General features: G+C 40.8%; 1 protein-coding gene across 6 annotated transcripts in view; it reads left to right on the top strand.

Moving 5' to 3' along the window:
* Positions 1-27447, top strand: part of MCTP1 (multiple C2 and transmembrane domain containing 1) — a 1122980-nt gene that overhangs the window by 699825 nt on the left and 395708 nt on the right. For all 6 annotated transcript variants that reach the window (XM_082247658.1, XM_082247657.1, XM_082247659.1 and 3 more), the window contains one exon: positions 5239-5341. In XM_082247658.1, coding sequence (XP_082103784.1) covers positions 5239-5341 — 103 coding nt within the window. The remainder of the gene's footprint in view (positions 1-5238; positions 5342-27447) is intronic.

The following is a 27447-nucleotide window of genomic DNA, read 5'->3' as shown; positions in this document are numbered from 1 at the left end:
TAATAAAACTGATTTCAACAAATCACGCAGAATCAATGTAGCACCTGTGGTGCAAAATAGTGCTGGTACTTATTTCCAGCAAATGCAATTGTATTACTACATCCTTTCACATTATAGAGATATTAGAGAGGAAAAATGTTTATAATATGCATCCTTTATAGCTCCTCTTGTTGAGTAAAATGGGAGTACTTTCAGAGAAATAATTCACTCAGTGGGACTAGTTTATAAAAATTGAATAAAAAGAAATTTAGTTGCAATAGGTTACATGTTTTCTTTGTTTTTTCTGTTTTGCTTTTTGCACTAAAAATGGCAGCTGGGATTGGATAACTAAGGATAAACTCTATGTCTCTGTCTGCATTTTCTAATGGAAGAACATTAATTCCCACATGCAGGTTCAGGAGAACATTAGAAATAGGACCCTGTATAGGAAAAAAGAGTGTAATTGACTCACCTCACCGCCCCCCAGTTTTACCTTTTTCAGTGCTATCGGCCTCATACCCTCTGTAAGTTATCTCTTTAAACACCTAGAAAGGGTAAGGCCCCGCTCACACCTGAGTGATTTTCTGCTTTATCCTTGTAGTTCTGAAAACGCTCAATGAGCCAAATCCCACTTATTTCAATGGCTCCTGTTTACCTATGAGCCTTCTGTCACCTGAAACAAAACACATGCCGTTCAAAAAAGTACGTAAAAAAGTAAGTATGTAAAAAAGTACATAAGCTTCTTTTTCGCAGATTACAAGCATTTTTGGCCCCATAGACTTCAATAGAAACGCATTATGAGCATTTTATTGGGTTTTGTCACTCGTTTTTTGGTCAAACAGCTACCCTTAATTTCCACTCCCTTTCTTCACTCTAGTGCTTTCTATTGGCTAAACAAAAATGTCTGATCTGTAAAACGCTTGTAATGTGCTTCTAAAACGCTTGTAAAAATCTGCAACAACACCTAAAAAATGACAGTAAATTGGTATGCTCAGGGGTTCCTTAGACGTAATGAGAAGGAATTCAAGGGTCTATAGATTATTTCCTTGGACCTGGATTCACCAGCAGTAAATGTCTGGTGAAACATTCACTGCTATATAAATGTGTCCCATATGTACCACCAGACATTTACTCTGTTGGATAATTGGGTATGAATAAAGATTTAAAAAATAAGAAAATTAAACCCACAATGAAAACTAAAACTGTAACAATAATTTAGGCTATGGTATAGAGTGATAGGTGTCCCGGGAGCCTTAAATCAAGTCAAAGCCTGCTGTGTGATTGAGAACGGCAGTCTCAGCCTTGACCCCGTCGGGCCACGCCCCAACATGTTTCACTCCGCCCACTGGAGCTTACTTATGGGGATAATTTAGGCTACCTATAAAGGATAGTTATGGTGTCCATATACGTTTCAATCTGGTCACTTATTAATCTAACCATACATTATATTTTAAAATTATATTTTAATATTATATCACATCAAAAATATAACTGTTTATTATTCAGCATTTTTTTTTTCCAAACAAACACAATTTTAGCATACTTGAACCAAAATGTTTAAAGTATATGTAAGGCACTTATCTTACTTTGCTCCCTTTTGGTTGGTTAAATATATATATTTACTAAATGCAAAAAATACCTTTCAATTCTGTCAGAAATCCCATGAACAAAGCTTCCTGTGGATTGTGCAGTGTTATCTCAAGCAGCAAAATGTATAGTTTGTTTTAGACACGCTTGTGATCCAAACATTCCCGCCTCACACCACATCCCGCTTCTATGCCTCTCACTGCACTCCCAGCATCATCCAACTCACTTTCTGAGGGCAGCGTGTCATGAACTCGCCCCTTGGGAGGGTTTTGCCATGACATACTGCACTGACTATACAATGATGCTGATGTCATCATTTCTATATAATTCACTGCATCAGTGAGGACAATCCAGAGAAGAAGGCACGTGAACAGCATAAAGACCGAAAAAGGGTAAGTATGCAAAAAAGAATCACACGGGAGGGCCCCCGGGGGGAAGAAAGGGCAAAGATGGATTTTCAGCTTTAGTTTCAAAAAAAGAAATCAGATCAGCATTTAGCTTGCTTTTAAATAAAGTAGAAGAACTTTAGAACAACAGAAGTTACTGTAGCTACATTTTTATAATAGAGCAATTATTGGTGACATAGGTATTTATGTTTATTGTGCTGAGATCTATTGTGTCTTGCTCTGTACTATTGTGTAAAAAGGCAATTGTATGAATGTTAAGTCCTCACTGTAATTAAGGATATACTGGTGGATTTTGCATAGTATATGACTTTTTGGTTCTGGAGTAACAGAGCTCTCTGCTATCAAAGAAAACAAAAATTAACTGTGTGGATATTTACACTGAACAAAATTATAAACACAACACTTTTTTCCCCCCCCATTTTTCATGAGCTGAACTCAAAAATCTAAGACTTTTTCTATGTACACAAAAGGCCTATTTCTCTCAAATTGTTCACAAATCTGTCAAAATCTGTGTTAGTGAGCACTTCTCCTTTGCCGAGATAATCCATCCACCTCACAGGTGTGGCATATAAAGATACTGATTAGACAGCATGATTATTGCACAGGTGTGCCCTAGGCTGGCCACAATAAAAGGCCACTCGAAAATGTGCAGTTTTATCACACATTACAATGCCACAGATGTCACAAGTTTTGAGGGAGCATGGAATTGGCAGGCTGACTGCAGGAATGTCCACCAGAGCTGTTGCCCGTGAATTGAATGCTCATTTCTCTACCATAAGCCGTCTCCAAAGGTGTTTCAGAGAATTTGGCAGTACATCCAACCGGCCTCACAACTGCAGACCATGTGTAACCACACCAGCCACCTGGACAGCTGCTGCAACGATCGTTTTGCATAACCAAAGAATTTCTGCACAAACTGTCAGAAACCCATCTCGACCTGACTGCAGTTCATCGTCGTAACTCGATTGCGTCTGGCACTTTGGAGAGGTGTTCTCTTCACGGATGAAGCCCGGTTTTCTTAGATCTTTGAGTTCAGCTCATGAAAAATGGGGGCAAAAACAAGTGTTGCGTTTATAATTTTGTTCAGTATATTTATATTGTGAGGGTTTTACTAAGCTATAATCTGCATCCTTTTCAGCATCAATTGTGTCCTCTACTAATTCTCTGCAGTCAGCCCAGCGCATTATGTATCAGCCTATCCAAGACTCAATTACTATCTATATGTATATATATATATATATATATTACTATCTATATGTATATATATATATTTATATATATATATATATATATATATATATATATATATATACACTATATTGCCAAAAGTATTGGGGCACCTGCCTTTACACGCACATGAACTTTAATAGCATCCCAGTCTTAGTCCGAAGGGTTCAATATTGAGTTGGCCCACCCTTTGCAGCTTTAACAGCTTCTACTCTTCTGAGAAGGCTGTCCACAAGGTTTAGGAGTGTGTCTATGGGAATGTTTGACCATTCTTCCAGAAGCGCATTTGTGAGGTCAGGCACTTATGTTGGACAGGAAGGCCTAGCTCATAGTCTCCGCTTTAATTTATCCCAAAGGTGTTCAATCAGGTTGAGGTCAGGACCACCCCAAACTCGCTCATCCATGTCTTTATAGACCTTCTCTCTGGCTTCACCTGGCTAATTATACCCTATGCACCCCATTCACTGTTCAAAGCCTGTGTGCTGCACAATGTAACACAATGGATTAGAAAAGGCACCTGCATCATGCACAGATACAGCACACCATAATGCAGAGTAGTGTATTACTGTGTGCATGTGAAACAATCGGTGTAAGCCTGCAACCTACGCACTCTGGATTCAAATTTTAATAAGACTCCAGAAAATGTTTTAGTATAAATCTTAAAAAATACATAAAATATAAAACTAAAGAATTTATGAAAAATATATTAGAAATATTGGAGCAGCTCGTTGTGAGACTGTGAACAAGCCTAAAATGTGAGAAACAAAATACTTAATAACCACGCTCCCTGTTGCATAAATTATGTGATTAATGTCCATCAAGAAATCAAAAACATGCCAAAATATAAAAGTGTCCATACACGACCACCATGTGCTTCAATCCAAGTGACTAAATGGTGATATAATAATCTTCTTAGGTGGTTCCACACATAAGAGTGAGCCGTGCTTTCTTCCACCACATTCAGATACACTCCCTACTCACCAGACACAGATAATTGGGATGCATAAAAATATCTGGGAATAGATCCTTTCAAATTAGAAACCGTCCCACACTAGCACACCAATCCAGCCAGGAGATATCTCCAAGTGTGTATGCCACATGCTGCCACTTCCAGAAACGTCTCCTAACATCTCCTAGGTGGGAAGAATTAAGAGACATTGCTGGAAGTGGCATCAGAGGAGATTGCATGTGGCATATATACTCGGTGATATCTCCTGGCTGGATTGACAATGCTATTCTGGGACTGTCTCCCGTTTGAGAGGATCTATTCCCAGATATGAGGTGAGTAGGGAGTGTATCTGAATGTGGTGGAAGAAAGCACAGCTCACTCTTATGTGTGGAACCACTTAAGAAGATTATTATATCACCATTTAGTCACTTTGGATTGAAACACATGGTGGTCGTGTATAGACACTTTTATATGTTGGCACAAGTTTTTCATGTTTTTTATTTCTTGATGAACTTTAATCACATCATTTATGCAACAGGGAGCGTGGCTATTGGGTATTTTGTTTTTCACATTTTAGGCTTGTTCACAGTCTCACAACGAGCTGCTCCAATATTTCTAATATATTTTTCATAAAGTATTTATCTTTAAATTTGTGCATGCTTATGTGCATTGATTTTTTGGTGAATTGCTTTCACCAGTAATGCCATTCCAGCCACCATTAGAGGCTTTGGTGAGGACCAGGTAGCCTAAGAAAGGGCACCATGGTGACATCATATCTCAGTTTTGCTGCCATCAGTGTTTCTCTGCTTGGATCTGAAGATCATTACAGTTACTTTGTAAATTATTCAATAATTAGTCTGACCTTCTGAGGGCTTTGTACTTTTTTTTTATTACTAATTATGTTTCATTTTGTATACCTATGTGTGATTGCAATGATTACCATAATTTTGTGTTTGTAACACAAGTACACAAGTTTACTAAGAAAGCCTTAAAGCTGTTTTGATTTCAGTGCTATTTTTAGTTGTAGTGGATTGGTCATGCCAATTAACTCACCAATTGCTTTTCTCTCTTTTCTCTTGCTCTCTGCAGGTAAAAGTGACCCATTTTGTGTAGTTGAGTTGAACAATGACAGACTGATGACTCACACTGTGTACAAGAACCTTAACCCCGAGTGGAAAAAAGTGTTCACATTGTAAGTCATGAAAAATAAGACAATTATTTATATGAATTATATTATTTTTAAAATGATTCACATATAAGTCAACAATGGCCATTGGAGGTTTAGTAAAAGTAATATAAGCTGAGGACTGTTAAGGCCACCAAAAGACAAAGATATGTAAAGTTTAGTAGTTGGAAGGAGCTAAATAGATTCATGTAGAAATTATGTTCTTTTAATAACCAAAGTTGATATAAATTTATGGGCTAGTGGTAAATCATTAAATGGAAAGGGCAGTAACCCATAGCAATGTACCAGTCTTTACTTTAATCACACCCGCCCAAAATTGATTCAGAATTGTGACTATTTGTGCTTCTTTTGATCTTTTGATCCTGTCAGTTTTTGTTAAAAAAGTAAACTCACTGTTTCAGTGGGATTTCCAATTTAAATGTAATTTGGGATTATTTGTAAGACAAATGGATGTCTTCCAACTACATCTCCTTCCAAATAAGCTACTTTTTCTTTGTTTATTCATTATTCAGAAAGGCACCACAAAGTGAACTGAAAATTTGCAAAAGAAGAAGTAGTTAACAGTCAGACTGCTGATTGGATCATTTATTGAAATTCAAGCTATAATCAAAGTTATTCACAGCCACCACTGATAGTTTTCATGTACAAAGCAATAAGTTGTGATAAGTGTGGGACCTCATACTTCTTCAAGCTTTCAATAGCTTAGTAGGGTTAAATTCTTAAGGATTTGCTTGTATTGATTGCCAATGCATTCCATACTTGAGCTGTTGTCACGGTCCAGCTCAGGCTTCGAGACCAGTAGCTATAACAGTGGGAAGGGGCAGGGTAAACATACAAGCATGTCCCCCTGGCAAATCACAGAGGCTTACCTGAGGCACAGGGTCTAATTACTAACTGGTCTTCACAAGAGCTGCTGATGGTGGAGATGGGTTTCTCTGCATTCTGGACCAGGTCCCTATCTTCAGGATTGCTCCTCCAGGAGGTGGGCAAGCCAGGGTCTGGTAGCAGATGTATAAGAGAGGGACCAAGCAGAAATGTAATCCGTAAGCAAACCAAAGGTCGCTAACAAGTGGTTTCAAGTTGGGATCAAGCAGAAGCATGGTGGAGGAACAAGCCAAAGATGGGTAATGAGTGACAAAATGGACAGCAGCAGGAAAGTAGCAGGAACAGGATATTGGCTGGAAAAGAGCACAGTAATCTGGCAAACAGGAAGTGTAGATACGGGGTTTGAATAAGAAGTTCATGGGAGGAGCAAGAATTCTTTCAATTGTTTCACCAGAAACAAGATACAAAGTAAGGTTTTCCAAGGGATCAGGCAGGGAACTGCCCAGCATCTCAGGTGGCACACTGGAAAGAGCTACAGCCAGACACCACAGATGTCCCAGGTTCAGATCTGGATCCTGACAGCTGTATTTGTACATGTAAAACAGGATCAGCACTATGGACAGTTCAGTATGTACTTCTATGGTGGTGTAATAAATAAAGCTGAAAGCATATAATACACAGAACCAATATACTCACCTCTTTTGTTTCCAATCTCTCCTACCTTCCCTTGATCCAAGTACTGTAGCCTTCAACACTTTCAAGAGTGCCTGACACATGTGAAAGGGGACACAGGTGTCTGATATACCCAGGAGTGTTTAAAGCCAAAAGGCTGCATCTAAAATAAATAGAAAATTATTTTTCAGTCTTGCTCATTTTGTTCAAAGCGTGCATATAATGTTCAATTATCTGGTTGTCTATTTAGGGCTTAAGCTAGTTAGCATATTTTCATCCCACTGAGCTTGTTCTTCTTGGTAGGGTGGCATTACATCAAATCTGTTGCTGTGCTCTGCTTTGGCAATACATGAGTTTGAGATGCTGCTGCTTTTCCCTGAATGGGTAAAGCCTTGTCTATGCAAAGCAACCCCCATGAAACCTCTCATACAATGCCCTGCTTCTCCTTCCTCTGCCACATCTCATGCAAAACAACTTGTGCTTCAAGGTTTGGTGGTGTATGTGGCATTATATCATAAGGCAGTCCTCTAGTCTAGGTCCAAAAACAATGCTTGAGGACTATTATATAATAAAGGGGTAATGTCACCACTCACCCAACAGAGGCAGCTGCAGCAGAGGTCGGGGGGGGGGGGGGGGTTGGGGGCTGCACAGACACTGTCACAGTGTGCTAAAGAGGCAACGTGACATAGTCTCTTTAAAGTAAAAATAAAGGATCCTATATGACAGACAAGTACCACATTCAGTTACTATGTGATGCAAAAGCCACATAAAGTAGACAAAAAAAACTTCCTTTTTCATCCCTGACTCTGTCAAATCCTCTTTTATTTATGTCTCACATTATCCCCCACCCAGAGACCGTAGCTCACAATAGGAAGGTTTGAGCAACAGGAGCAGTGCTTTACTCCAGAAAGCATTGGGCAGAACTATGTGTGGCCAAGTGCTGTCAAGCTACATGCTTGTGAATCAGTAGTGACAATGCTGATAGCCACTTCCCCTGCATAATTTTTTCATCCCATTGTAGTACAAGCAAGCACAGCCTACATGAGAATAACATCTCTGCTTTGAATTCAGGAGCAGTGAAGCATTGTTACCACCTCATCACAGGTTGCTGCATTAGGTGGACTTTACTGGCAGGCTCAGTGAGTATTTGTGGGACTTTGCAGGGGATCTAAGAGAAGCTGTATGTGTACATCCACTTATAATTAAGTGCTGTAGCGGCTATTTTTTAATGGGAGGTCATTGCTCTACTTGGAACACAAAATCAGCAGGAGGAAGCAAAATATGCCAGTGCTATTTTGAGATCTAAATGTTGATGGTCATGTGACTAAAGCTCTGCTGTTAAGTCATGTGAAGGGAAAGATCAGATTTCAGATTGACCGATCCGGCCCTTGTGTAGGTATTGCGTATCCAAAATCCCTAGACATTTGGTCAAAGAACCAAATTAAGTGGGTTCCTGAAGAAGTGCTTTCTACAGGCAAGGTAATTATTATTTGGCTTCTGCTTCTATTTTTGTATCATGGGAGCAGATTTAGCTAAGTAGGAACATTATTTTTAATATACAGGTAACAGAGTTTGTCTGCCGATAGTAAATATGAAAACGTTTTAGTTTAAACTAGGGTTATTTTTCTTGTTCAAATTGTTTAATAATATAAATGCATCAAAATGACAACAGACAGGTTAGTAAACCATTTTGAGACATGTGTAAATAATATACAAATGCACAGGGAAGAGTTAACAACAATAAATGCAACCGAATAAAATTAGGGGTGTACCACATCCCCCACAAAACGGTGATTAGCAAACAAGGCAAAATGTGACCAGCCTGGGGTTCAGAAACCCATTGCTTAGGCCTCTAGGGAGGTGCCTGGAGGTCTCCTAGTACTCTACACTAGTAGGCGCCAAGGAATCCAGAAACCAAGCACATGGCATGGTGCCTCCTAGTGGGTAAGTAGGTGTGGCTTATACCCTGCTTTAAGTGCCTCAACAAAATCTTAACAGAATCTCATTAGAATGTATCTTGACCAGAATCTTGGTTAGGCAAAGTGAAGGAGCAAAAGAGATAGAAAAGAGTAGAAGGAAGATAGAGGGGGCAGGAAAAAATAAAAGGGGGGGGAGGGAGAGGGGGTCCAGAGTTTCCATGGTCTTGTACTTAAAGGAGCCAGATCAGGTAAACCAGGGTTCTTTTTTTAAAAATATTGAATGTATGTCACATATTGACTAAAGCCCCGTACACGCGTACCGATTGTCGGCCGCAAATATTCGGCCGCCGACCGAACGGACGATTGTAGGCTTGTTAGTATGATGCTTCCGACAGCCGACAGCGCATTTTCGGCCGAACAGAATCTGTCGTGCAGGCATTAAAATTTTTGTTGGCCAACACCAGAACGGCCGATTGTTCGCCAGTCAGTACAGAATTCGGCCGACAATCAGCAGATTTGCAAGACTGGGCATGCTCAGAGAAGAAAAAACACACGGAAAGTTAACTATCACATGACATCACTTCTGCAGTCGGCTGTTGTTGGCCGACAAAATTCGTGTGCAGTCTTTTGCAGTTTTCAACAGACACGACAGCCCTGGACAAAAGACGGCCGATCGTTCGGCCGACGATCGGTACGTGTGTACGGGGCTTTACTCCTAGATTTACCTTTAGTCTACCCCAGTATGTTTGACTTTGTTAAAATAATTTTGCAGTACATCACAATATGGTTCTAGGCGACACTACACGGGGACAGTCTGTGTGAGTGTGTATTTTTTAAAATAAAAAATCAACAGTAGTATAAGCCTCCGTTCACACTAGGTCGCTCCGACTTAGGGGGCGACCTGTGAAGTCGCGTGCAGTGCGACTTCGGCGCGACTTGCACGGACTTCATAGAATGAATGTCTATACAAGTCGCCTCCAGGTCGCCCCAAAGTAGTACAGGACCCTTTTTCTAAGTCGGAGCGACTTGTGTCGCTCCTATTAGAACGGCACCTGTACTACACAGTGGGAGCGTGAGGACCGCGACTTGTCAGGCTGACAAGTCGCCTGACAAGTCGGATCAATGTGAATGCGGTATAAAGGGATAGGACACCTCATACATATAAGATAAGATACACTGGGCCTTTTATATACCGATGTTATTTGTAAAAAATGCTGCAAGGTTATATAACTTACTGCAGTGTTATCTAATGATATAGAACATTTTTGTTGGTTGAATGCCTTTAAATGCGATTAAGATGGGACAGAAAGCTGTGTAAATATTAACCACACAGCCCTGCCACTAACAGATCTTCTCTGACAAGAATAATAGAAAGATGAGCGAAATAACTGCATTGATATGTATGGCAATAAACATGAAAGCACACGTTCTATATACTAGTGAATCATTCAACATTTGGCTTTGTATATGATTATCACTGAATATTGAAATGAACTGCAGAGATTAATAAGTGTAAATGTGAACACAAATGAGATGATCTGAGTATGAATGTGAATATTTATAGAGTATGAATGTAATATTCATCCCATGTATAAACATTTGTATTTTAAATTTTCATTTAATGTATGAAAAAATCAAAAGATATTCATAAATAGGTGACCTTCGAGGGGGTGGGGTATATAACTCCTCCAGAATCCAAAAGACTAAAAGTGTATGTGTGGCCAGTTTTAGTCAGTTTTTTGCTGTCAGCAAACCGTGTATAAAAGAAAAGAATAAGGAGAGAAAAGCTTTACTACCTAAGTGTAGTATTCATTAAAACATATTTTATAAAACGAAAACCAATAATTATGCACTTACGTGTACAGTCTGCTGCTTATATTGGTATAATATTATATTATATTCCTGTGTTTCCCTGGTTAACTTCCTGGTTCCAAGCACCTTACATCACATCCACCTGGAGGAGATTGCTCACCATCAACCATCTGCTGGAGATTTATTGATATGCTTTCAATACCTTGTACATGTGAGTGCATAATTGTTGTTTTTAAAAATATAAATATAAAATTATAAAAATGTTTTAATAAATACTATACTCAGTAGAGGAGCGTTTCTCTCTTTTGTTTTGTTTATACATGGTTTGCTGGTGAGAGCCTCCCCAGATCAGTGGCGGCTGGTCATTTGGGGCGCAGGGGCGCCGCCCTCCCATGCATGCGCCTGGCCCCCTAATCTACATGCGGGGCGCCGGACGCATTAAGATCAACAGGGATTTTCTTTTTTTTAGTCATGTGATTAGAGCCAGAGGCTCTCACAGGCTAAAAAAAACAGGTGGGCTCGGGGCGCAGAGCAGTGCGCCCCAAGCCCACCCAGTTGTGTGACAATAGCGAATGAAAATTCGCTATTGTCACACGGATCCTCCTCCTGGCCAACCAGAAGGCAGGTTTTGAGACCCGTTTCCCGATTGGCCGAAAGGAGAAGCCATGCCATTGGGCATGGAGGAGGAGGGAGGAGACGCAGAAGACGGGGAAGAGGCCGAAGCTGCCGCCACCTGCTGCTGCATCCAGGCAGGGTGAGTGAGGGTCCTGTCTGTCTGTCTCTCTATCTGTCCTGTCTCCCTGTGGTCGGGGGGGTATACGGTGTGCGGCCTGGTGAGGTGGGGGGGTTGGTCCGCCCCCCCGGCCCATGGAGCACCAGCCGCCACTGCCCCAGATCCTGCTTGGAAGAGAGACTGCTGAGGCTGTCATAATGTGAACTTCATGCTACAGCGTTTTTTTATGGACTTTTCTCAAGGATTAATACTACACTTTCTTTTCATGTCATTTATCATTTTATAATTCTCATCCTTGGCAGTTGCACTTGTGAGTTTAGGGTGTTAATGCCCTTTGCAATTTTTTCAGTAACTTTTGCTGTCAGAAATCTGTGGGTTAGTTTACCTTTACTTAAGCTTAGTACACACTGCAAGTTCTTTTTCGTTCAACCCAGCGGGCTGAAAAAACTCCCCAAAACGGACAGCTCTGGTCGAGTCGCTGTGCTAATAATACAATGTTAGTACAGCGATATCCCTTGCTGTTCTATTGTGTTCTGACAGGGGGTCGCCCCCCCCCAACCAAAACACTCTGGTCAGCTCTCTCAGCCACTGAATCAGACTTACCTTTAGTTCTTGTTCAGATGACAGTTATAAAGTCCCATTATTTTCTGCCTATGTTACAGTGGTCACCAGTACAGTAGAGAGTGTGTAAATTTACAGTGCTTTGAAAAAGTTTTTATACCCCTTGAAATTTTCCACATTTTGTCACGTTACAGCCAAAAACATAAATGTATTTTATTGGGATTTTAAGTGATGGACCAACACAAAGTGGCACATAATTGTGAAGTGGTAGGAAAATGATAAATGGTTCTCAAGTTATTCAAGTTATCTGAAAAGTGTCGCGTGCAGTTGTATTTAGCCACCTTTACTCTGATACCCCTAACTAATATCTAGTGGGACCAATTGCCTTCAGAAGTCATCTAATTAGTAAATAGAGTCAACCTGTGTGTAATTTAATCTCAGTATAAATACAGCGGTTCTGTGAAGCCCTCAGAGGTTTGTTGGAGAACCTTAGTGAACAAACAGCATCATGAAGGCCAAGGAACACACCAGACAGGTCAGGGATGATGTTGTGGAAAAGTTTAAAGCAGGGTTAGGTTATAAACAAATATCACAAACTTTGAACATCTCATGGAGTACTGTTCAATCCATTATCTGAAAAAGAATAGAGTATGGCACAACTGCAGCTGCAGGCATCACCCCCGGTACAACCACTGCAGCAAAATGGCGTACAAGTACGTGGTTTTGCGGGAAGTGGTTATTTTGGATTGTGATAATACAGGAGTCATTTTTTTAATTGTGTTATTTTGCATACCTTGATGAGAAGTTTGTTGCAGCACTGGCACTTTGTGTGCAAACTCAAGTAGATAATTTATTATTACTATTCACATTATTCAATATCAACTTGAGAGATCAGACACATGTAATATTACTGTTTGCAATTCTTTATGTAGTTTTAACCACTTGCCGACTGCCGCACGAATATTTACGTCGGCAGTCAGCCCCTCACAGGCAAAGCGACGTAGGGCTACATCGCTAGCCTGTAAGGGTTTTGGGAGCGAGCGCACGCCGCCGGATGCGCGCTCCCGCTCGGTCACGGACCCCCCCCGCGCGTGTGCCCAGGGGACCCGATGTCCGCCGGGCACTCGCGATAGTCCGTGACAGCGGGAGAAAGGCAGGCGGCTAGTGTAAACAAAGCCACCTGTCAGTCTCCCCTGTGTAAGAATGGGGATCAAATGGTTCTACTATGTAGGACCGTTGATCACTGTTCTTACACATCAAGCCACAGCCAATCACAGTTAGAAACATGCCCCTAGGACACACTTAACCCCTCCTTCTCCAATACAGTTAACTCCTTCACTGCCAGTGTCATTTTTTACAGTAACAGTGAATATGTATAGCACTGATTACTGTAGTAATGTCACTGGTAACCCCAAAAGTGTCAAAAATGTCAGTCAAGGGTCCGATCTGTCCGCCCCAATGTCGCAGTCCCACAAAAAAAATCGCAGATCGCCACCATTACGCGTTAAAAAAAAACAACAAAAATGACAAAAATCTTTCCCTTTGTTAGTAAACGCAATAACTTTTGCGCAAACCAATCAAAATACGTTTTTTGCGATTTTTTTTTACCAAACATATGGTAAAAAAAAAAATGGCCTAAAATGTTAAAAAATTTTGGATTTTTACATTTTTTTGGGGAATTTCATATAAAAAAATTTGAAAAATATTGTTATTTTTGCAAAATTGACGCTCTTTTTTTGTTTATAGCGCATGATCAAAAAATCGCACAGGTGATCAAATACCACCAAAAGAAAACTCTGTTTGTGGGAAAAAAAGGACGCCAAATTTGTTTAGGTACAGCGTCGCACGACCGCGCAATTTTCCGTTAAATTCACGCAGTGCCGAATCGCAAAATAGGCCCTGGTCAGGAAGGGGGTAAAATCTTCCGGGGCTTAAGTGGTTAATATTCATTTAGTTTTTGAAGCATAGTGCCACTTCAATATTGTAAACACATGCAGTAAGCTAGGCTTGCTTGATTTAAAGGAACAGGAACTGCTATAGGTGACACTACACTAAGCTATATTCCCTTCCCTCTTGTACAGAGGCAACTATTACAGTACACTGTGTTTGATACACTTGGTTAATTTTTGTGATACACAGGATGCAGGATGTACATAATCAGTCCAGACATTGAAAAAGTCTCACGTGGTATCCCCATACAGGCTAGCAGCATGGGGTGTAATTCTAATTATGTGTGTGCTGTATGCGAAACATATCTTATAAAACTGATAACTTTATGTTAAAAAATAAAATTTCTTTGAGCAGCTTCCAAAACTTGTGGAAAAAATAATGTTTTCTAAAGACTCTAATTAAAAAAGAAATACATATCATACATAAATATTATAGTGCCCATGTAAGTGATATAATTTTGTAACATGTAAGTGATATATATTATAAATTGGTCCCATATAACTCAAAATGCCAGATCATTCCCAAAATAATTACAACACTGCTTAATACCACCACATTGTAATTGGTGACTTATTAATCTTTATTCTTCATAACGTGCCCTACTGTAAGTGCCTCCAACATTAGGAGAAAGACCTGCTCACCTCATTAAAAGGCCTCATATATGGCTCAGATAAACTGTAGCTTTTCCCTAGTATATTGTACCTAGTTGTATCTGTTGTTATAAGTATAACACTCAATGCACAGAAATGGCACAGATCTGGTTTTATAAATACCCCCTACTTACATTTGTGATGGGTACCTTGCCTGGCTCACCCATAATGTGAGGAAAATATATGTCTGTCAGAGGATCTTGATCCTGTATTACACTGTAACTCATTCAGCAAATGACAGAAGTTATCATCAGATCTGAAAGTATGTGGGAACAGCAAATGGACTCCTGAAAAATAAATGCCATCTGTAGTTAAGGCTAAATAGAGAAATTATCAAAGTTCTTATTTTCAAAAGTCACATGCTGATAAAGCTATCTTCTTTTTAAAGTTTGCCATTTATTGGGGGATTAAAACACAGCACAAAAAATAATCGAAACTTTCTGTTTTCCAGTAAAAGAGTCCTAATGATAAGCTTGAAACAAACAAAGAAAACATGTGAAGCTGCCGTTTCTGCTCCTGAACTGTCACCCAAGGTGCTGCTTTTAAAAGCATCTTGTCTGGCCACTGAATGGAGGAAATCTCTTAGAAAATAAGTCTGATTGTTGTCTTTTATATCCGTTCAGGAGATGTCCACAAATTAGGCTTGCCAAAACTCAGGGCCAGTAAAATGCACCTTTTCTGTCTGTTGCCTTGTCTGACTAGCTGTGACACACGTACAATGTCATCAAATGAAAAGTGACAAAAGTACAATAACATATAGGTAAATTTACAGAGATAAATTGATAGTTATATGATTTCATTTTTGCTTATTTCGGGGGTTGGCTAAACGATGAGCTTTCTTGCTTGTAGTGCAGGGGTTCTATATTGGGTCCCCACCAGAGATACTATATAAAATGCAAAAAATGTGCTTATGTTTGTGTGGATTTCTTCTGAATACTGCGGTTTCCTTTTACAACGTACTGGTACGTCATTCAGCTTCCTTCCATATTGGCCCTCTAAGCTTGTATAAAGGGGGTAGGGGCTAGTGTTGGAGATGAGAGTATCTCACAAATAAATACAATTAATTAAATAGAGTACAGAAAAGTGTAGGAAGCACAGGACATCTTATTAATCAGATTGCTTTTTTCATCAACTAAATTGTTTTTAAAGCCAAAAAGAAAATATGTTGTTTTTTGCAACATACCAAATTTTAGACATGAGTAGTTGCATTTGTTTTCTTTTTTTAAGGCGTTTTGTCCATTATTTTCATCTGTTGATCCTGGCAGTATGTCTTTCTTTTTCTACTTCATTTACCAGACCAAGCTGTCCAGCAAAAGTGACAGTTAGTGGGTTGAAGCAAATTATTTAACATTTACAGGGGTACTTACAATGGTCAGAGTTATTTATTTATGTAAAACCTTTATCCCAAAAGAAAAGAAAATGTTGTAACTGCTTAGAAAGCGTTAGCTGAAGTTCAGCTTTAATTTGTTAGTCAAATCCATCTAAATCTAGTGGATCTAACTCTACCTCCCCCTAGATTGAAAATGCTGCTGTCCAATGGTGGCTCCATTCAAAGTGGAGACACCCTAAAATAGGAATTGTGTTACTGAACAGCTCACCATGTACTAATAAAGGGAAAAAAGCCTAAAAAGAAAACAAATGCAACCACTACATTTAAGGATTGGTAAACTGCAATATACTACATTTTTTTTTGTGTATAACACCATTTTAAGGGCCTACTGCTGGCCCTTCTTCAATGGTCTTTGTCTCATGAAAGCAGAACAACTGAAAGCAAGATAATGTTTAAAAATTAGAAGCTGCCGAAATCAATAATTACACTACATGACACATATACCCCATGGTGCCTACTATACCATGAGAACTAAGGTTTTTTTTTTTTGCCTTGTTCGGACCTTCTCAGCTGTGAAGTGCTGAATAGATGGAGTAGTTGATTACGTGTGCTTAGTTTTTTCACAAGCATTGAATTAAAGGGCAACCAATCCTATTAACAGGTTGTTTTACAGAATGCACTTAGATATCTTATGTAGCCTATCTAGATGCTGATAATTGGTTAACAATGTTTATCTTTATCTTTATCTATCTTTATCTTTGTCCCAAACAGTTAGGGAAACAACTAATGCTAGACTAAAATTAGGAAGGAGATTACCAATATATTACATGAAATATAATTCCTTTTTTTTTTTCCTGAAATATCCTCATTACATGGGTAACATGTCCTAAGGGAATAGTGAGGTAAATGCTGCTGCACAAAATGTGAGCAAGTTGTTTCCTTGGGAGTTCAGATCCTAAATCTAAGGAAGCAATTGGCAGCACAGTGAAGCATCATCAACCTGAAATGGAATTTGGACTGTATTTGTCAGGTGTGGACAGGGGCCAAAATTAAGAAAAATGGTGATATGGAGGTACAGGCATCAGATGAGGGTAGTTGGGTGAGAGGGAAAACCATTAGGGAGGCTAGTCCTGAGCTGATACATCCTGACACGCCTGGCTCTGTGATATTGGGAATATTATCTTGGGAGTAACGTTACTGGAGCAGAGTACCTTCCCTAGCTGCCAGTGGTACAACTTCTCCAGTAAGAATGAGGGCAAGGTTATATAAAAGAAAAGAAAGATACTGGTGGTAGGTCACTCCATTATCAATTATTGGAAGGACAATTAAGAAGGCTATCTGTCACAAAGAAGACGATGATTGACAAGCAGTATGTTGTTTACCATCCACTCACCTTCTGTACCTCATGGATAAAGATGGACAGATTGTTGGGGGGGGGGGGGGCTGAGGAGGGCCCACCTGCAATGATATATATTGGTTCAAATTACAAATTTACAGGGACTATCCTAAAAAAATAAACGTAGGGACTTGGGTGATATATTAAAGAAAAGGACATCGAGGTTCAGTATTCTCAGAAATTCTGCCTGTTATTCCAGCCACACCAGCGAATCAGCAGAAGCTTAGGGAACTTAACATGTGGCGGAGGAACTGGTGCAGGAAGGAGGGTTTGGGGTTCATAGTGAATTGAGCTGAGTTTTTGGTCAGTTACTTACTCTATATTAAAGAAAGACTGCAACTAAATGGGGAGGGTGCATATCTGTTGGAGGAGAAGATGGCCACACAGGTAGAGGAAGGGTTTAGACTAGGTGGAGAGGGGGGGGGGGATCAGAGGAAGCTATATCAGGCAGTAAGCGAGGGGCAGAGGGTGCTACTGTGGGTAATGCTAGTAGTGTAACTACAGTACCAAAAGGCAGGCTTGGCAAAGAGACTGAGCACCCTTAAAAAAAACACATAGCCATGCTCCCCTCACTCCTCCCACCGTGTAAGGTCATTTTGTGCTGTTTCCCATGCTGTCCAGAGCCTTATGCATCTCTGACATACCACATATGCTACTTGTGTGATGACAGCTATGCCTGACAAAGGCTATAAAATAAGCGCTTCCTGATCTTTTATTATGTGAGTTGTCTTTTGTCTTTTTATTAATAAATGTACTTCACTTAGAGTGCGGCCTGTCTAATAAAAGTAGTTTTCTCTGCCACAATGTTGAATTCTGCAGAAAACCTTTAGCATTCTCGGAACCTACAGTTTCCAGAGTACATAAACATTGCAAATCTCCTCTCTCCCACGACTCTGTTCCTAAATCAGAGTTGGATCCTCCAAAAATGTTTGAGAATGAAATGGAGGAAAGCAATGGAGAAGCACATACTGTAGTGAAAGCTGCAGAGGAGTTATCAACCCATACGTTTTATGAGCCACAAGCTATGGCTTTCCACTGCTGCACGTGGATCTGAGATGGATCTGGATCTGAGACGTCCAGGATCCCTGGACCCAATCTGTCATTTCAGAGGGTTACAAAATATAATTTCTGCCTCTGCTCCCTCCCCTCTCGCTTCCTACCCTCCAATCTACCAGCGTCAGCTCAAAAACAAGCAGATTGCTTGCCATATTGTGCAATTTTAAGTCACAAGGAGTGGTTGTACTAGTTCCTTCAGAGTGAAGGTGCCAAAATTATGAATGGAATCAGAAATATCTGTCATTGCATCTTGGAGAAAGGGAATTTTTAATATCAGTAGGTATAGAGGATGACTATTTACACATCTCCATCTTCCCGTCACATCAATGATTTCTGCTTTTTGTCAAATTTGTAGCACTACCATTTGGGCTCTCCTCTGCAATCTGGAAGTTTACAATACTGCTTGCCCCGCCTTTTAATTCAAACACAGGATATTTATGGAACAAAGTACTTGGATGACCTCCTACTGAAGGACATCTCAGGCATAACCTTGCCTGCCAATGTCCAAAGGACGGTGCAGTTCTTTCAGACCTTCAGCTGGTTGATCAACTTTGCCAAGTCAGCCCTCCAGCCTTCATCCTGTCTGGAATACCAGGGTCTAATCTTGGACACAGCCCAAGTCAGAATTTTTCTTCCTCCAGAAAAGATTGTCTCTTTAAGGTCCCACAGACTCTCAAAGTCAAAAAGCACCCATTCGTTTTGCTTCTGCGTGAGGATTCTGGGCTTGATGGTAGCTTCCTTCAGGGTAGTTTCATTTGCCCACTTTCAGTCCAGGTCTATTCAACTCAATATCCTCACGTGGTGGAGGAAACAGATCCACACTCTGGAATGTCCTATGCATCAATCCAGCCAAACAAAGCTGTACCTGGTACAGTGGATCTAAAACTCTACCCTGCGGTCGAAAAAGTAATTTCTTCCCGTACTGCAGAAGATGGTGATAATGGTTGCTAGTCTTATAGTTTAGAAAAAGTTTACATCTTCCCCTAATTGTTCAGGGGACCTAGTGCTCAGAGGAGTTGAGACTCCCCATCAACTTTCTGGAACATTGAGCCATAAATTAATTCTACAACTTTTTTATTTCCCTTTCTGCAAGGTCTCCCAGTTGAGGTGCAGTCAGACAATTCCACAGCTATGGCTCACATTAACCACCAAGGAGGCACCAGAAGTTAAGCTGACATAAAGCAAAGTTGATACTCTCATGGGTTGATAATCACATCCCAGCTCTCTTTGTCATCCACAACCCCTGGCATTAACAGGTGGTGAGCGAACTTCCTACACCACCATTATCTAGGCCCCGGGGAGTCATCTCTGCACCTCTAGCTTTTTTAGTGTCTCTTTCAAAAGGGAAGCAAGCCAAATGTGGATGTTCTGATCTCCAGATTCAACACCAAACCGAAAAGATTTGCAGCCAGGACCTGGAATCCTCCAGTGAATGCCCTGGTCATTCTTTGGACTCCATTCAGGCTGACTCATGTAACTTTAAGAGACAGGTTTCTGCCTTAATAATTATTTTCCAGAAACCCCTTCCTTTGAAGTTCTTAATCAAGACTTTTCTTTAGGGAGTTGTTCATAAAATGTGTTCTCCTGTATCACCTTGGAGACTGACCCTAGTGCTCTCTGTACTCCTCTTATGTCTGTTAGACATGTTTCTGAGCAGCCCTGTCTTGTAAGGAGCCTTTTCTGGTATTGCATAAGGACACAGTAGTCTTGAGACCACAAACCTTTTTGTTTATCCAAGGTGGTTTCTCTTTTCCAACACACTCACAGGACATTGTTCAATGAATCTACTGAAGAAGTCCCCACCTTGGAAAAAACGCATATAGGGGGCGGATCCTAGGGCGTGACATCATCCTGCGGTCATCTTGGTATCTGGCTGGATGCCGGCTGTGTTTTACACAAGTGTCTGAGAGTTAGCACTGGCTGCTAACATGTGGTTGGTGCCATTAAAGATCGGAGTGCCCACATCTGGGACTGACCAGCCATTAGGCGATGATTGGAATCATTACCCCTTGAGGGTGCCAAGCTTGCTTTGACCTTCTGGTAATGCAGGGGTCATTGCTGTAAGGTGAGCGGCTTATCTGCATGGGTGGAGGAGCACTGAACATCTTTTTAATATCTCATTCACATTGTCACAGTGGTGGCCACATTCATGATTGGACTTTCTTTATATATTGCTGTTGATTTATAATTTCTTTCAAAGATTTTTATTAAGAGATATCAATACAGGTAACAACTGCAAAACGAAACATTTCGCTTTTTGTAAAGGGGGTAACAAACTTTGTGCACCGCTTAACAAAGCATTACATGGTAAAATAACATCTTCAGTAAAACAAGGCAATACAGGTACCAAGGCTCCAAGGAAGAGGAGGCAACCGGCCTAGATAAAGAACCAAAACTTTGGGGGAGATTCGCCCAGTCCCGAGGCAACCCCAATGGGATCAGAAGCTGTTACCAAGGGAACTGGAAGAAGCCCCACAGCGCAAATTATTCAACAGGTAACCAAGGAGCCTAAGCAAAATAATACTGTCTTATAATGAGTGGAAAGCAGCTTGAGCAATTAATAAGACTACAAAAGCAAAGGGCATAACCCGAAAGCAGACTGCTTTCACCTAAATGGAGTGGAGAACATCAGTATTGGGTATACCCCTAACGAGCCCTGAACTGAAAGATAACTGAACCCAAAGGAAACCCCTAAAAGCAATCTGGATGAAGATGTATAAGAACTCATGTGAGCGGTGAGGAGAACAGGAAACAAGAGGAGAGAAAAGAAGCAAAAGAGAAGCCAAAGAAGAAGAAGGAGGGAAGAAAGGAAGAACAAAGGAGGCTACATATGCCCTGGAGGTCTCACGATACAACAGAGAAGAGAGATGATTAAAAGATCAGGGAAGTATTTGTGTACTTCGCCCAAGGTTCCCATGTAATCTCAAACTTCTGGGAAGTATTCAAGAGACTACTAGCCAGTTTTTCTTGAGTCATGATCCAAGATATCTTTCTTTTCAGCAGAGTGAATGAAACTGTGGAGGATTTCCATGCTTTAGCAATAGTCAACTTAGCTCCCAGTAACATAAAGTGAATCAATCGCTTTTGGGATTTAGAAGCCTCGGCCGGTGCAAAGTTCAAAAGAGCTACGTGAGGGGATTGTGCCACTGGAACTCCAGTGACTTTGCGGATTAGATGGAAAACCCTGTTCCAGAAACCCCTGATTTTTGGACATTCCCACCAAATGTGTAAAAATGAGCCTCTATGTGAACAGTCCCTGAAGCATAGTGGGGAGGAGGAAGGGAAACATTGGTGAAGCCTTTCTGGAACAAGGTACCATCTAGTAATAACTTTCAGACTGGCCTCAATTAATGTAACGTTCAGGACCCCTTTGTATGCCCTTGTCATGGTGGAATACCACTGCTCCGGATCCCATTCCTGGGATAGGTCCCTCTCCCAGGCCAGAGCGTATCCTGGTTTAGGGCCTTGTCCCGAGAGTGACTCATATATCACCGAGATACCCCCCCTCTGCTCCATGGCTGATCCACACCACACTTCATAGTTTGTAGCAGTAGGAGGTATTGGTTTAGTTGTCCAAATAGAGTGTAGGAAGTGTGAAATCTGGTGGAACCGGAAATGTTCCGATTTGGGCATCTTAAGTTTATTTGTGCAATGGGTAATAGAGAGAGGTCCAGAGGGAGTGAAAAAGTGTCCTATTCTATAAAGGCCTCTGTCTAGCCACCATTTGATTTATAATTTCATATTTTCTTTATTATATGATTGATGCTTATATATTTATGTGTGTAGTTGTGCTGCACTAGTTTTTGGTATACGGTCAATGAATACAAGTCTGGTGTCTTGTACTGTACTGGTAAGAAAAAAAGGTAAAATACACTCTTTTTTTGATTCACCTGGCTCCCCTAGATGAATGAAAATGCAAACATATAGCATGTATGTATGTCCTTCTCAACTTGTGTCTCCACATGCAACACTAAATCATATATAGATCTAGAGTAAATAGAATAAATCTGGCATCGCTTGTTTCCTTAGTGACATGAATACCCATTCCGATCGATACTATGCATATACTGAGTATATGATCTACAACAATAGTAGGAAAAAATACAGTGCTTTGCGAAAGTATTCGGCCCCCTTGAACTTTTTGACCTTTTGCCACATTTCAAGCTTCAAACATAAAGATATAAAACTGTAATTTTTTGTGAAGAATCAACAACAAGTGGGACACAATCATGAAGTGGAATTAAATTTATTGCATATTTCAAACTTTTTTAACAAATAAAAAACTTAAAAATTGGGCGTGCAAAATTATTCAGCCCCCTTAAGTTAATACTTTGTAGCGCCACCTTTTGCTGCGATTACAGCTGTAAGTCGCTTGGGGTATGTCTCTATCAGTTTTGCACATCGAGAGACTGAAGTTTTTGCCCATTCCTCCTTGCAAAACAGCTCGGGCTCAGTGAGGTTGGATGGAGAGCGTTTGTGAACAGCAGTTTTAAGTTCTTTCCACAGATTCTCGATTGGATTCAGGTCTGGACTTTGACTTGGCCATTCTAGCACCTGGATATGTTTATTTGTGAACCATTCCATTGTAGATTTTGCTTTATGTTTTGGATCATTGTCTTGTTGGAAGACAAATCTCCGTCCCAGTCTCAGGTCTTTTGCAGACTCCATCAGGTTTTCTTCCAGAATGGTCCTGTATTTGGCTCCATCCATCTTCCCATCAATTTTAACTATCTTCCCTGTCCCTGCTGAAGAAAAGAAGGCCCAAACCATGATGCTGCCACCACCATGTTTGACAGTGGGGATGGTGTGTTCAGGGTGATGAGCTGTGTTGCTTTTACGCCAAACATAACGTTTTGCATTGTTGCCAAAAAGTTCGATTTTGTTTCATCTGACCAGAGCACCTTCTTCCACATGTTTGGTGTGTCTCCCAGGTGGTTTGTGGCAAACTTTAAACAACACTTTTTATGGATATCTTTAAGAAATGGCTTTCTTCTTGCCACTCTTACATAAAGGCCAGATTTGTACAGTATACGACTGATTGTTGTCCTATGGACAGAGTCTCCCACCTCAGCTGTAGATCTCTGCAGTTCATCCAGAGTGATCATGGGCCTCTTGGCTGCATCTCTGATCAGTCTTCTCCTTGTATGAGCTGAAAGTTTAGAGGGACAGCCAGGTCTTCATAGATTTGCAGTGGTCTAATACTCCTTCCATTTCAATATTATCGCTTGCACAGTGCTCCTTGGGATGTTTAAAGCTTGGGAAATCTTTTTCTATCCAAATACGGCTTTAAACTTCTCCACAACAGTATCTCGGACCTGCCTGGTGTGTTCCTTGTTCTTCATGATGCTCTCTGCGCTTTAAACGGACCTCTGAGACTTTCACAGTGCAGGTGTATTTATACAGAGATTTGATTACACACAGGTGGATTCTATTTATCATCATTAGTCATTTAGGTCAACATTGGATCATTCAGAGATCCTCATTGAACTTCTGGAGAGAGTTTGCTGCACTGAAAGTAAAGGGGCTGAATAATTTTGCAAGCCCAATTTTTCAGTTTTTTATTTGTTAACAAAGTTTGAAATATCCAATAAATTTAGTTCCACTTCTTGGTTGTGTCCCACTTGTCGTTGATTCTTCACAAAAAATTACAGGTTTATATCTTTATGTTTGAAGCCTGAAATATGGCAGAAGGTTGCAAAGTTCAAGGGGGCCGAATACTTTCGCAAGGCACTGTATATACATGTTTACAAATTGAGGTACATTTTAACAGGTTTTTGTACTTTCATTTTTTGAGATATAAACGGAAAAAAATACCACAGATTTCGAAAAAGAAACTGTTTTTTTTGTTTTCTGCTCTAAAACATATCCAATAAAAATTTTAAAAAGTATATTTCTTCATAAATTTTGGTCAAAATGTATTCTGTTACATGTCTTTGATAAAAAAAAAAATCCTAGTAAGTGTATGTTGATTGTTTTTTTTTTTCTAGTTTTAGAGTAAGGAAGAATTCAGAAGTCTTTTTTTACTGCTGCCCAGTTATTTAAGGTTTCCTCCAAATTGCTGTCCTGTTTACCAGAGGCATAACTAGAACCTCCATAGCCATGATGCAAGTAACCATGAAGGGCCCCTTTTACTGCTAGGGCTTCTTTCCATCAGTCCCGGGGCCCTTCCCTCTGAGCCCTGGGTCCTTCTCACTGAACCTCCGGCCCTTTATAAGCCCCGGTACAAACAGCAGCACATTAATTCCCATGACAAGTCAAAACACATTAATTTCATTGGTCACAGTCACAAAAAAAACTGCACTGCTTTTCTGTGATTTGAGGGACATAGAGTGCAATGTTAAATCACAAATGTTGCAAGCAAGTCACATGACTTTGGGGGTCACAGCAGTGTGAACCAAGCCTTATGGTCCGACAGTCCCCCCAGCAGTGGGCCCAATCACAATTGCAATCTTTGTTACCCTGGTAGTTCCGCCATTGCTTTTGACAGTAAGCGAGAGAAAATCTGCAACAGGATACAGAAATAAAAATCTGACAAGGGTTTTAGCTTTTCCCTTTTCTACTAAATAAAAGGTATTTTTATTTTTGTCTTTGTTGTTGATGCAGGTTTTCCCTCTCTTCTTGTTTGATGAAACATGGTTAGCAGGATGGGAAGAGATTGGAAATCTTTTTAACGAAGCCCTGGATAGCAGTAAAAACTCGTCTGTGGTTTTAACCCCCCCTCCCCCTTTCCAATACTAAGAAACAAGTTTTGAGTTTTGGTTGGACATACACTTTCATCCACACTGTCAGCACTAAGCAGACAAACTGAGTTTTCAGTAATAAAGCAGAACAAAAGGGTGCTGCTATGATCTCATTATGACTTAGAGGAGACATGTTAAACACAATATTGGTAGTAATGTCTGTAACAGTTTGCTTTTTTTTATGTTGGTGAAGAAAAAAAATAAGAAAGGAACACAAGGGGGTGCCAACTAACTGTAGCATTAATAAGTATTTTTATAGTATTAACCACTTCCCGCCCACCCTATTGGCGATTGACGTCGGGAAAGTGGTTGCATTATCCTGACCGGACGTCATATGACGGCGGCAGAATAATGCGCTCCGCGCGCCCCCCGGGGGTGCGCAGAGCGGTAATCTGAGATGCGAGGTGTCAGTCTGACTCCCCGCATCTCCGACGTAGGCTCTTTACCATGTGACTAGCCGTGTCCAATCACGGCTGGTCACATAGTAAACAGGAAAAGCCATTGATCGGCTTTCCTCAGTATGTGCCTGACAGGCACGAGTAAAGGAGCGCCAATCGGCAGCTCCCCTGACAGGGGGGGTTGGCACTGGTAATCAGATCATTGAATACCAGTGCAGACCCTCAGGGGGAGGGGGTGCCACTAGAACCACCAGGGATGCCCACCCATGACCCCAGGGATGCCCACTATGGCCACCAGGAATGGCAATCAGGGCTCAGGGAGCCCCCCATTGCCCTCCCCATTAGTGCTGCCCGCCAGTGCCCTCCCCATCAGTGCTGCCCACCAGTGCCCATCATTGCCATCTATCAGTGCCACCCACCAGTGCCCATTATTGCCCATCAGTGCCGCCTATCAGTGCCCAATAGTGCCCAATAGTGCCCATCAGTGCCGCCAGTCAGTTCCAATCAGTGCCGCCTATCAGTGCCCACCAGTGCCGCCTATCAGTGCCCATTAGTGCCCATTAGTGTCCATCAGTGCCGCCTATCAGTGCCCATCAGTGTCACCTATCAGTGCCCATCAATTCCGCCTATCAGTGCCCAGCAGTGCCGCTTATCAGTGCCCACCAATGCTGCATATCAGTGCCACATATCAGTGCCGCCTATTAGTGCCACCTATCAGTGCCACCCATCAGTGCCACCCCATAAGTGCCTCCTCATTAGTGCCTGTCAGTGCAGTCTCATCAGTGCTCATCAGTGCAGGAAAAAAACTATTTATTTACAAAATTGTATAACATAAACCAAAAAACTTTTTTTTTTTTAAACTTTTTGGTCTTTTTTTTTATTTGTTTAGCAAAAAAGAAAAAACCTTGCGGTGATCAAATACCACCAAAATAAAGCTCTATTTATGGGGGGAAAATTACATAGATTTTGTTTAGGTACAGTGTTGCATGACTGCGCAATTGTCATTCAAAATGCAACAGCGCTGAAAGGTGAAAATTGGCCTGGGCAGGAAGGGGGTGAAAGTGCCCTGTATTGAAGTGGTTAAAAGAGCCAAATACAAACTCAGAAGAGCAGAGATAAAAGAGCTTATCTGCAGCCATGTGCTGGAAGGCAGTCCACCCAGAGGAGCAGCATGGATCAGCTGGCAGCGCGCTTGTCACTAGATGGAAAGCCAAATCCACGTCGGAAGAACCACCCTTGAGGGCAGAAGTGGATGTGACGTCACATCATGGGCAGATTGCCTTTCAGCAGATGGCTGCAGACAAACTCTTTTTTCCTTGCTCTTGTGAGTTTGTATTAGGCTTTTTTAATTATTAAAATACTTATTAATACTACACTTAGTTAGCGCTTCCTTGTGCTCTTTTTTTTTTTTTTTTGTGTTTCCAGAGATCTGTTCCTGTCTCAGGTGAAGCTGCCTACAGGAGCATAATATTCAATTATCCTGCTTGAGCCCATAAACTTATATGTTACATCAGTTGACTTCCTCAATTGAGAGACTGTTCTCTATTTTTTTGCTTACATTTCTCCACTGGTGGTCTTTTTTGGTACATATTAAGGGGGTTCATGTGGATAGCATATTTATATCTGTTTGTGCCATAATAATACTATTTTGTGAAGAAAACTGAATCCTTTCTTATATCAAACATTCAGGTCTGTGGCCATCATGGACTTTACATCTCACACTACGGTATACTGCAATTTCTTGTAAACAAAAACATATGGCAGTTTAATCAAAGGTGGCCATGCATGCAAAGTTGGGTCATCCTTACCTAGAACTTGGAGACTAAGACTATGGGGTCTATTCATAAAGCAGAGGAAGTGACTTTCACAATCATTCTGTGGTGGAGAACTGTCCAGGTCCATGCGTTTTAAATCGTGTGATTGATCCTCTACTAGCAAATATTTGTGAAAGTCGTATTCTGTGCTTTATAAATAGACCCTTAAGACTTTAGTGCCTCATTAACACTTGCATTGATTGGTAATACTGCTTTAACACACATGTTTTATGTGTTTTTGAAGTTTTATTGAAAC

The sequence above is a fragment of the Pelophylax lessonae genome (genome assembly GCF_965119305.1).
Source record: "Pelophylax lessonae genome assembly, chromosome: 1".
Classification (NCBI taxonomy): Eukaryota; Metazoa; Chordata; class Amphibia; order Anura; family Ranidae; genus Pelophylax; species Pelophylax lessonae.
This window is presented reverse-complemented; position numbering and strand designations above follow the sequence as displayed.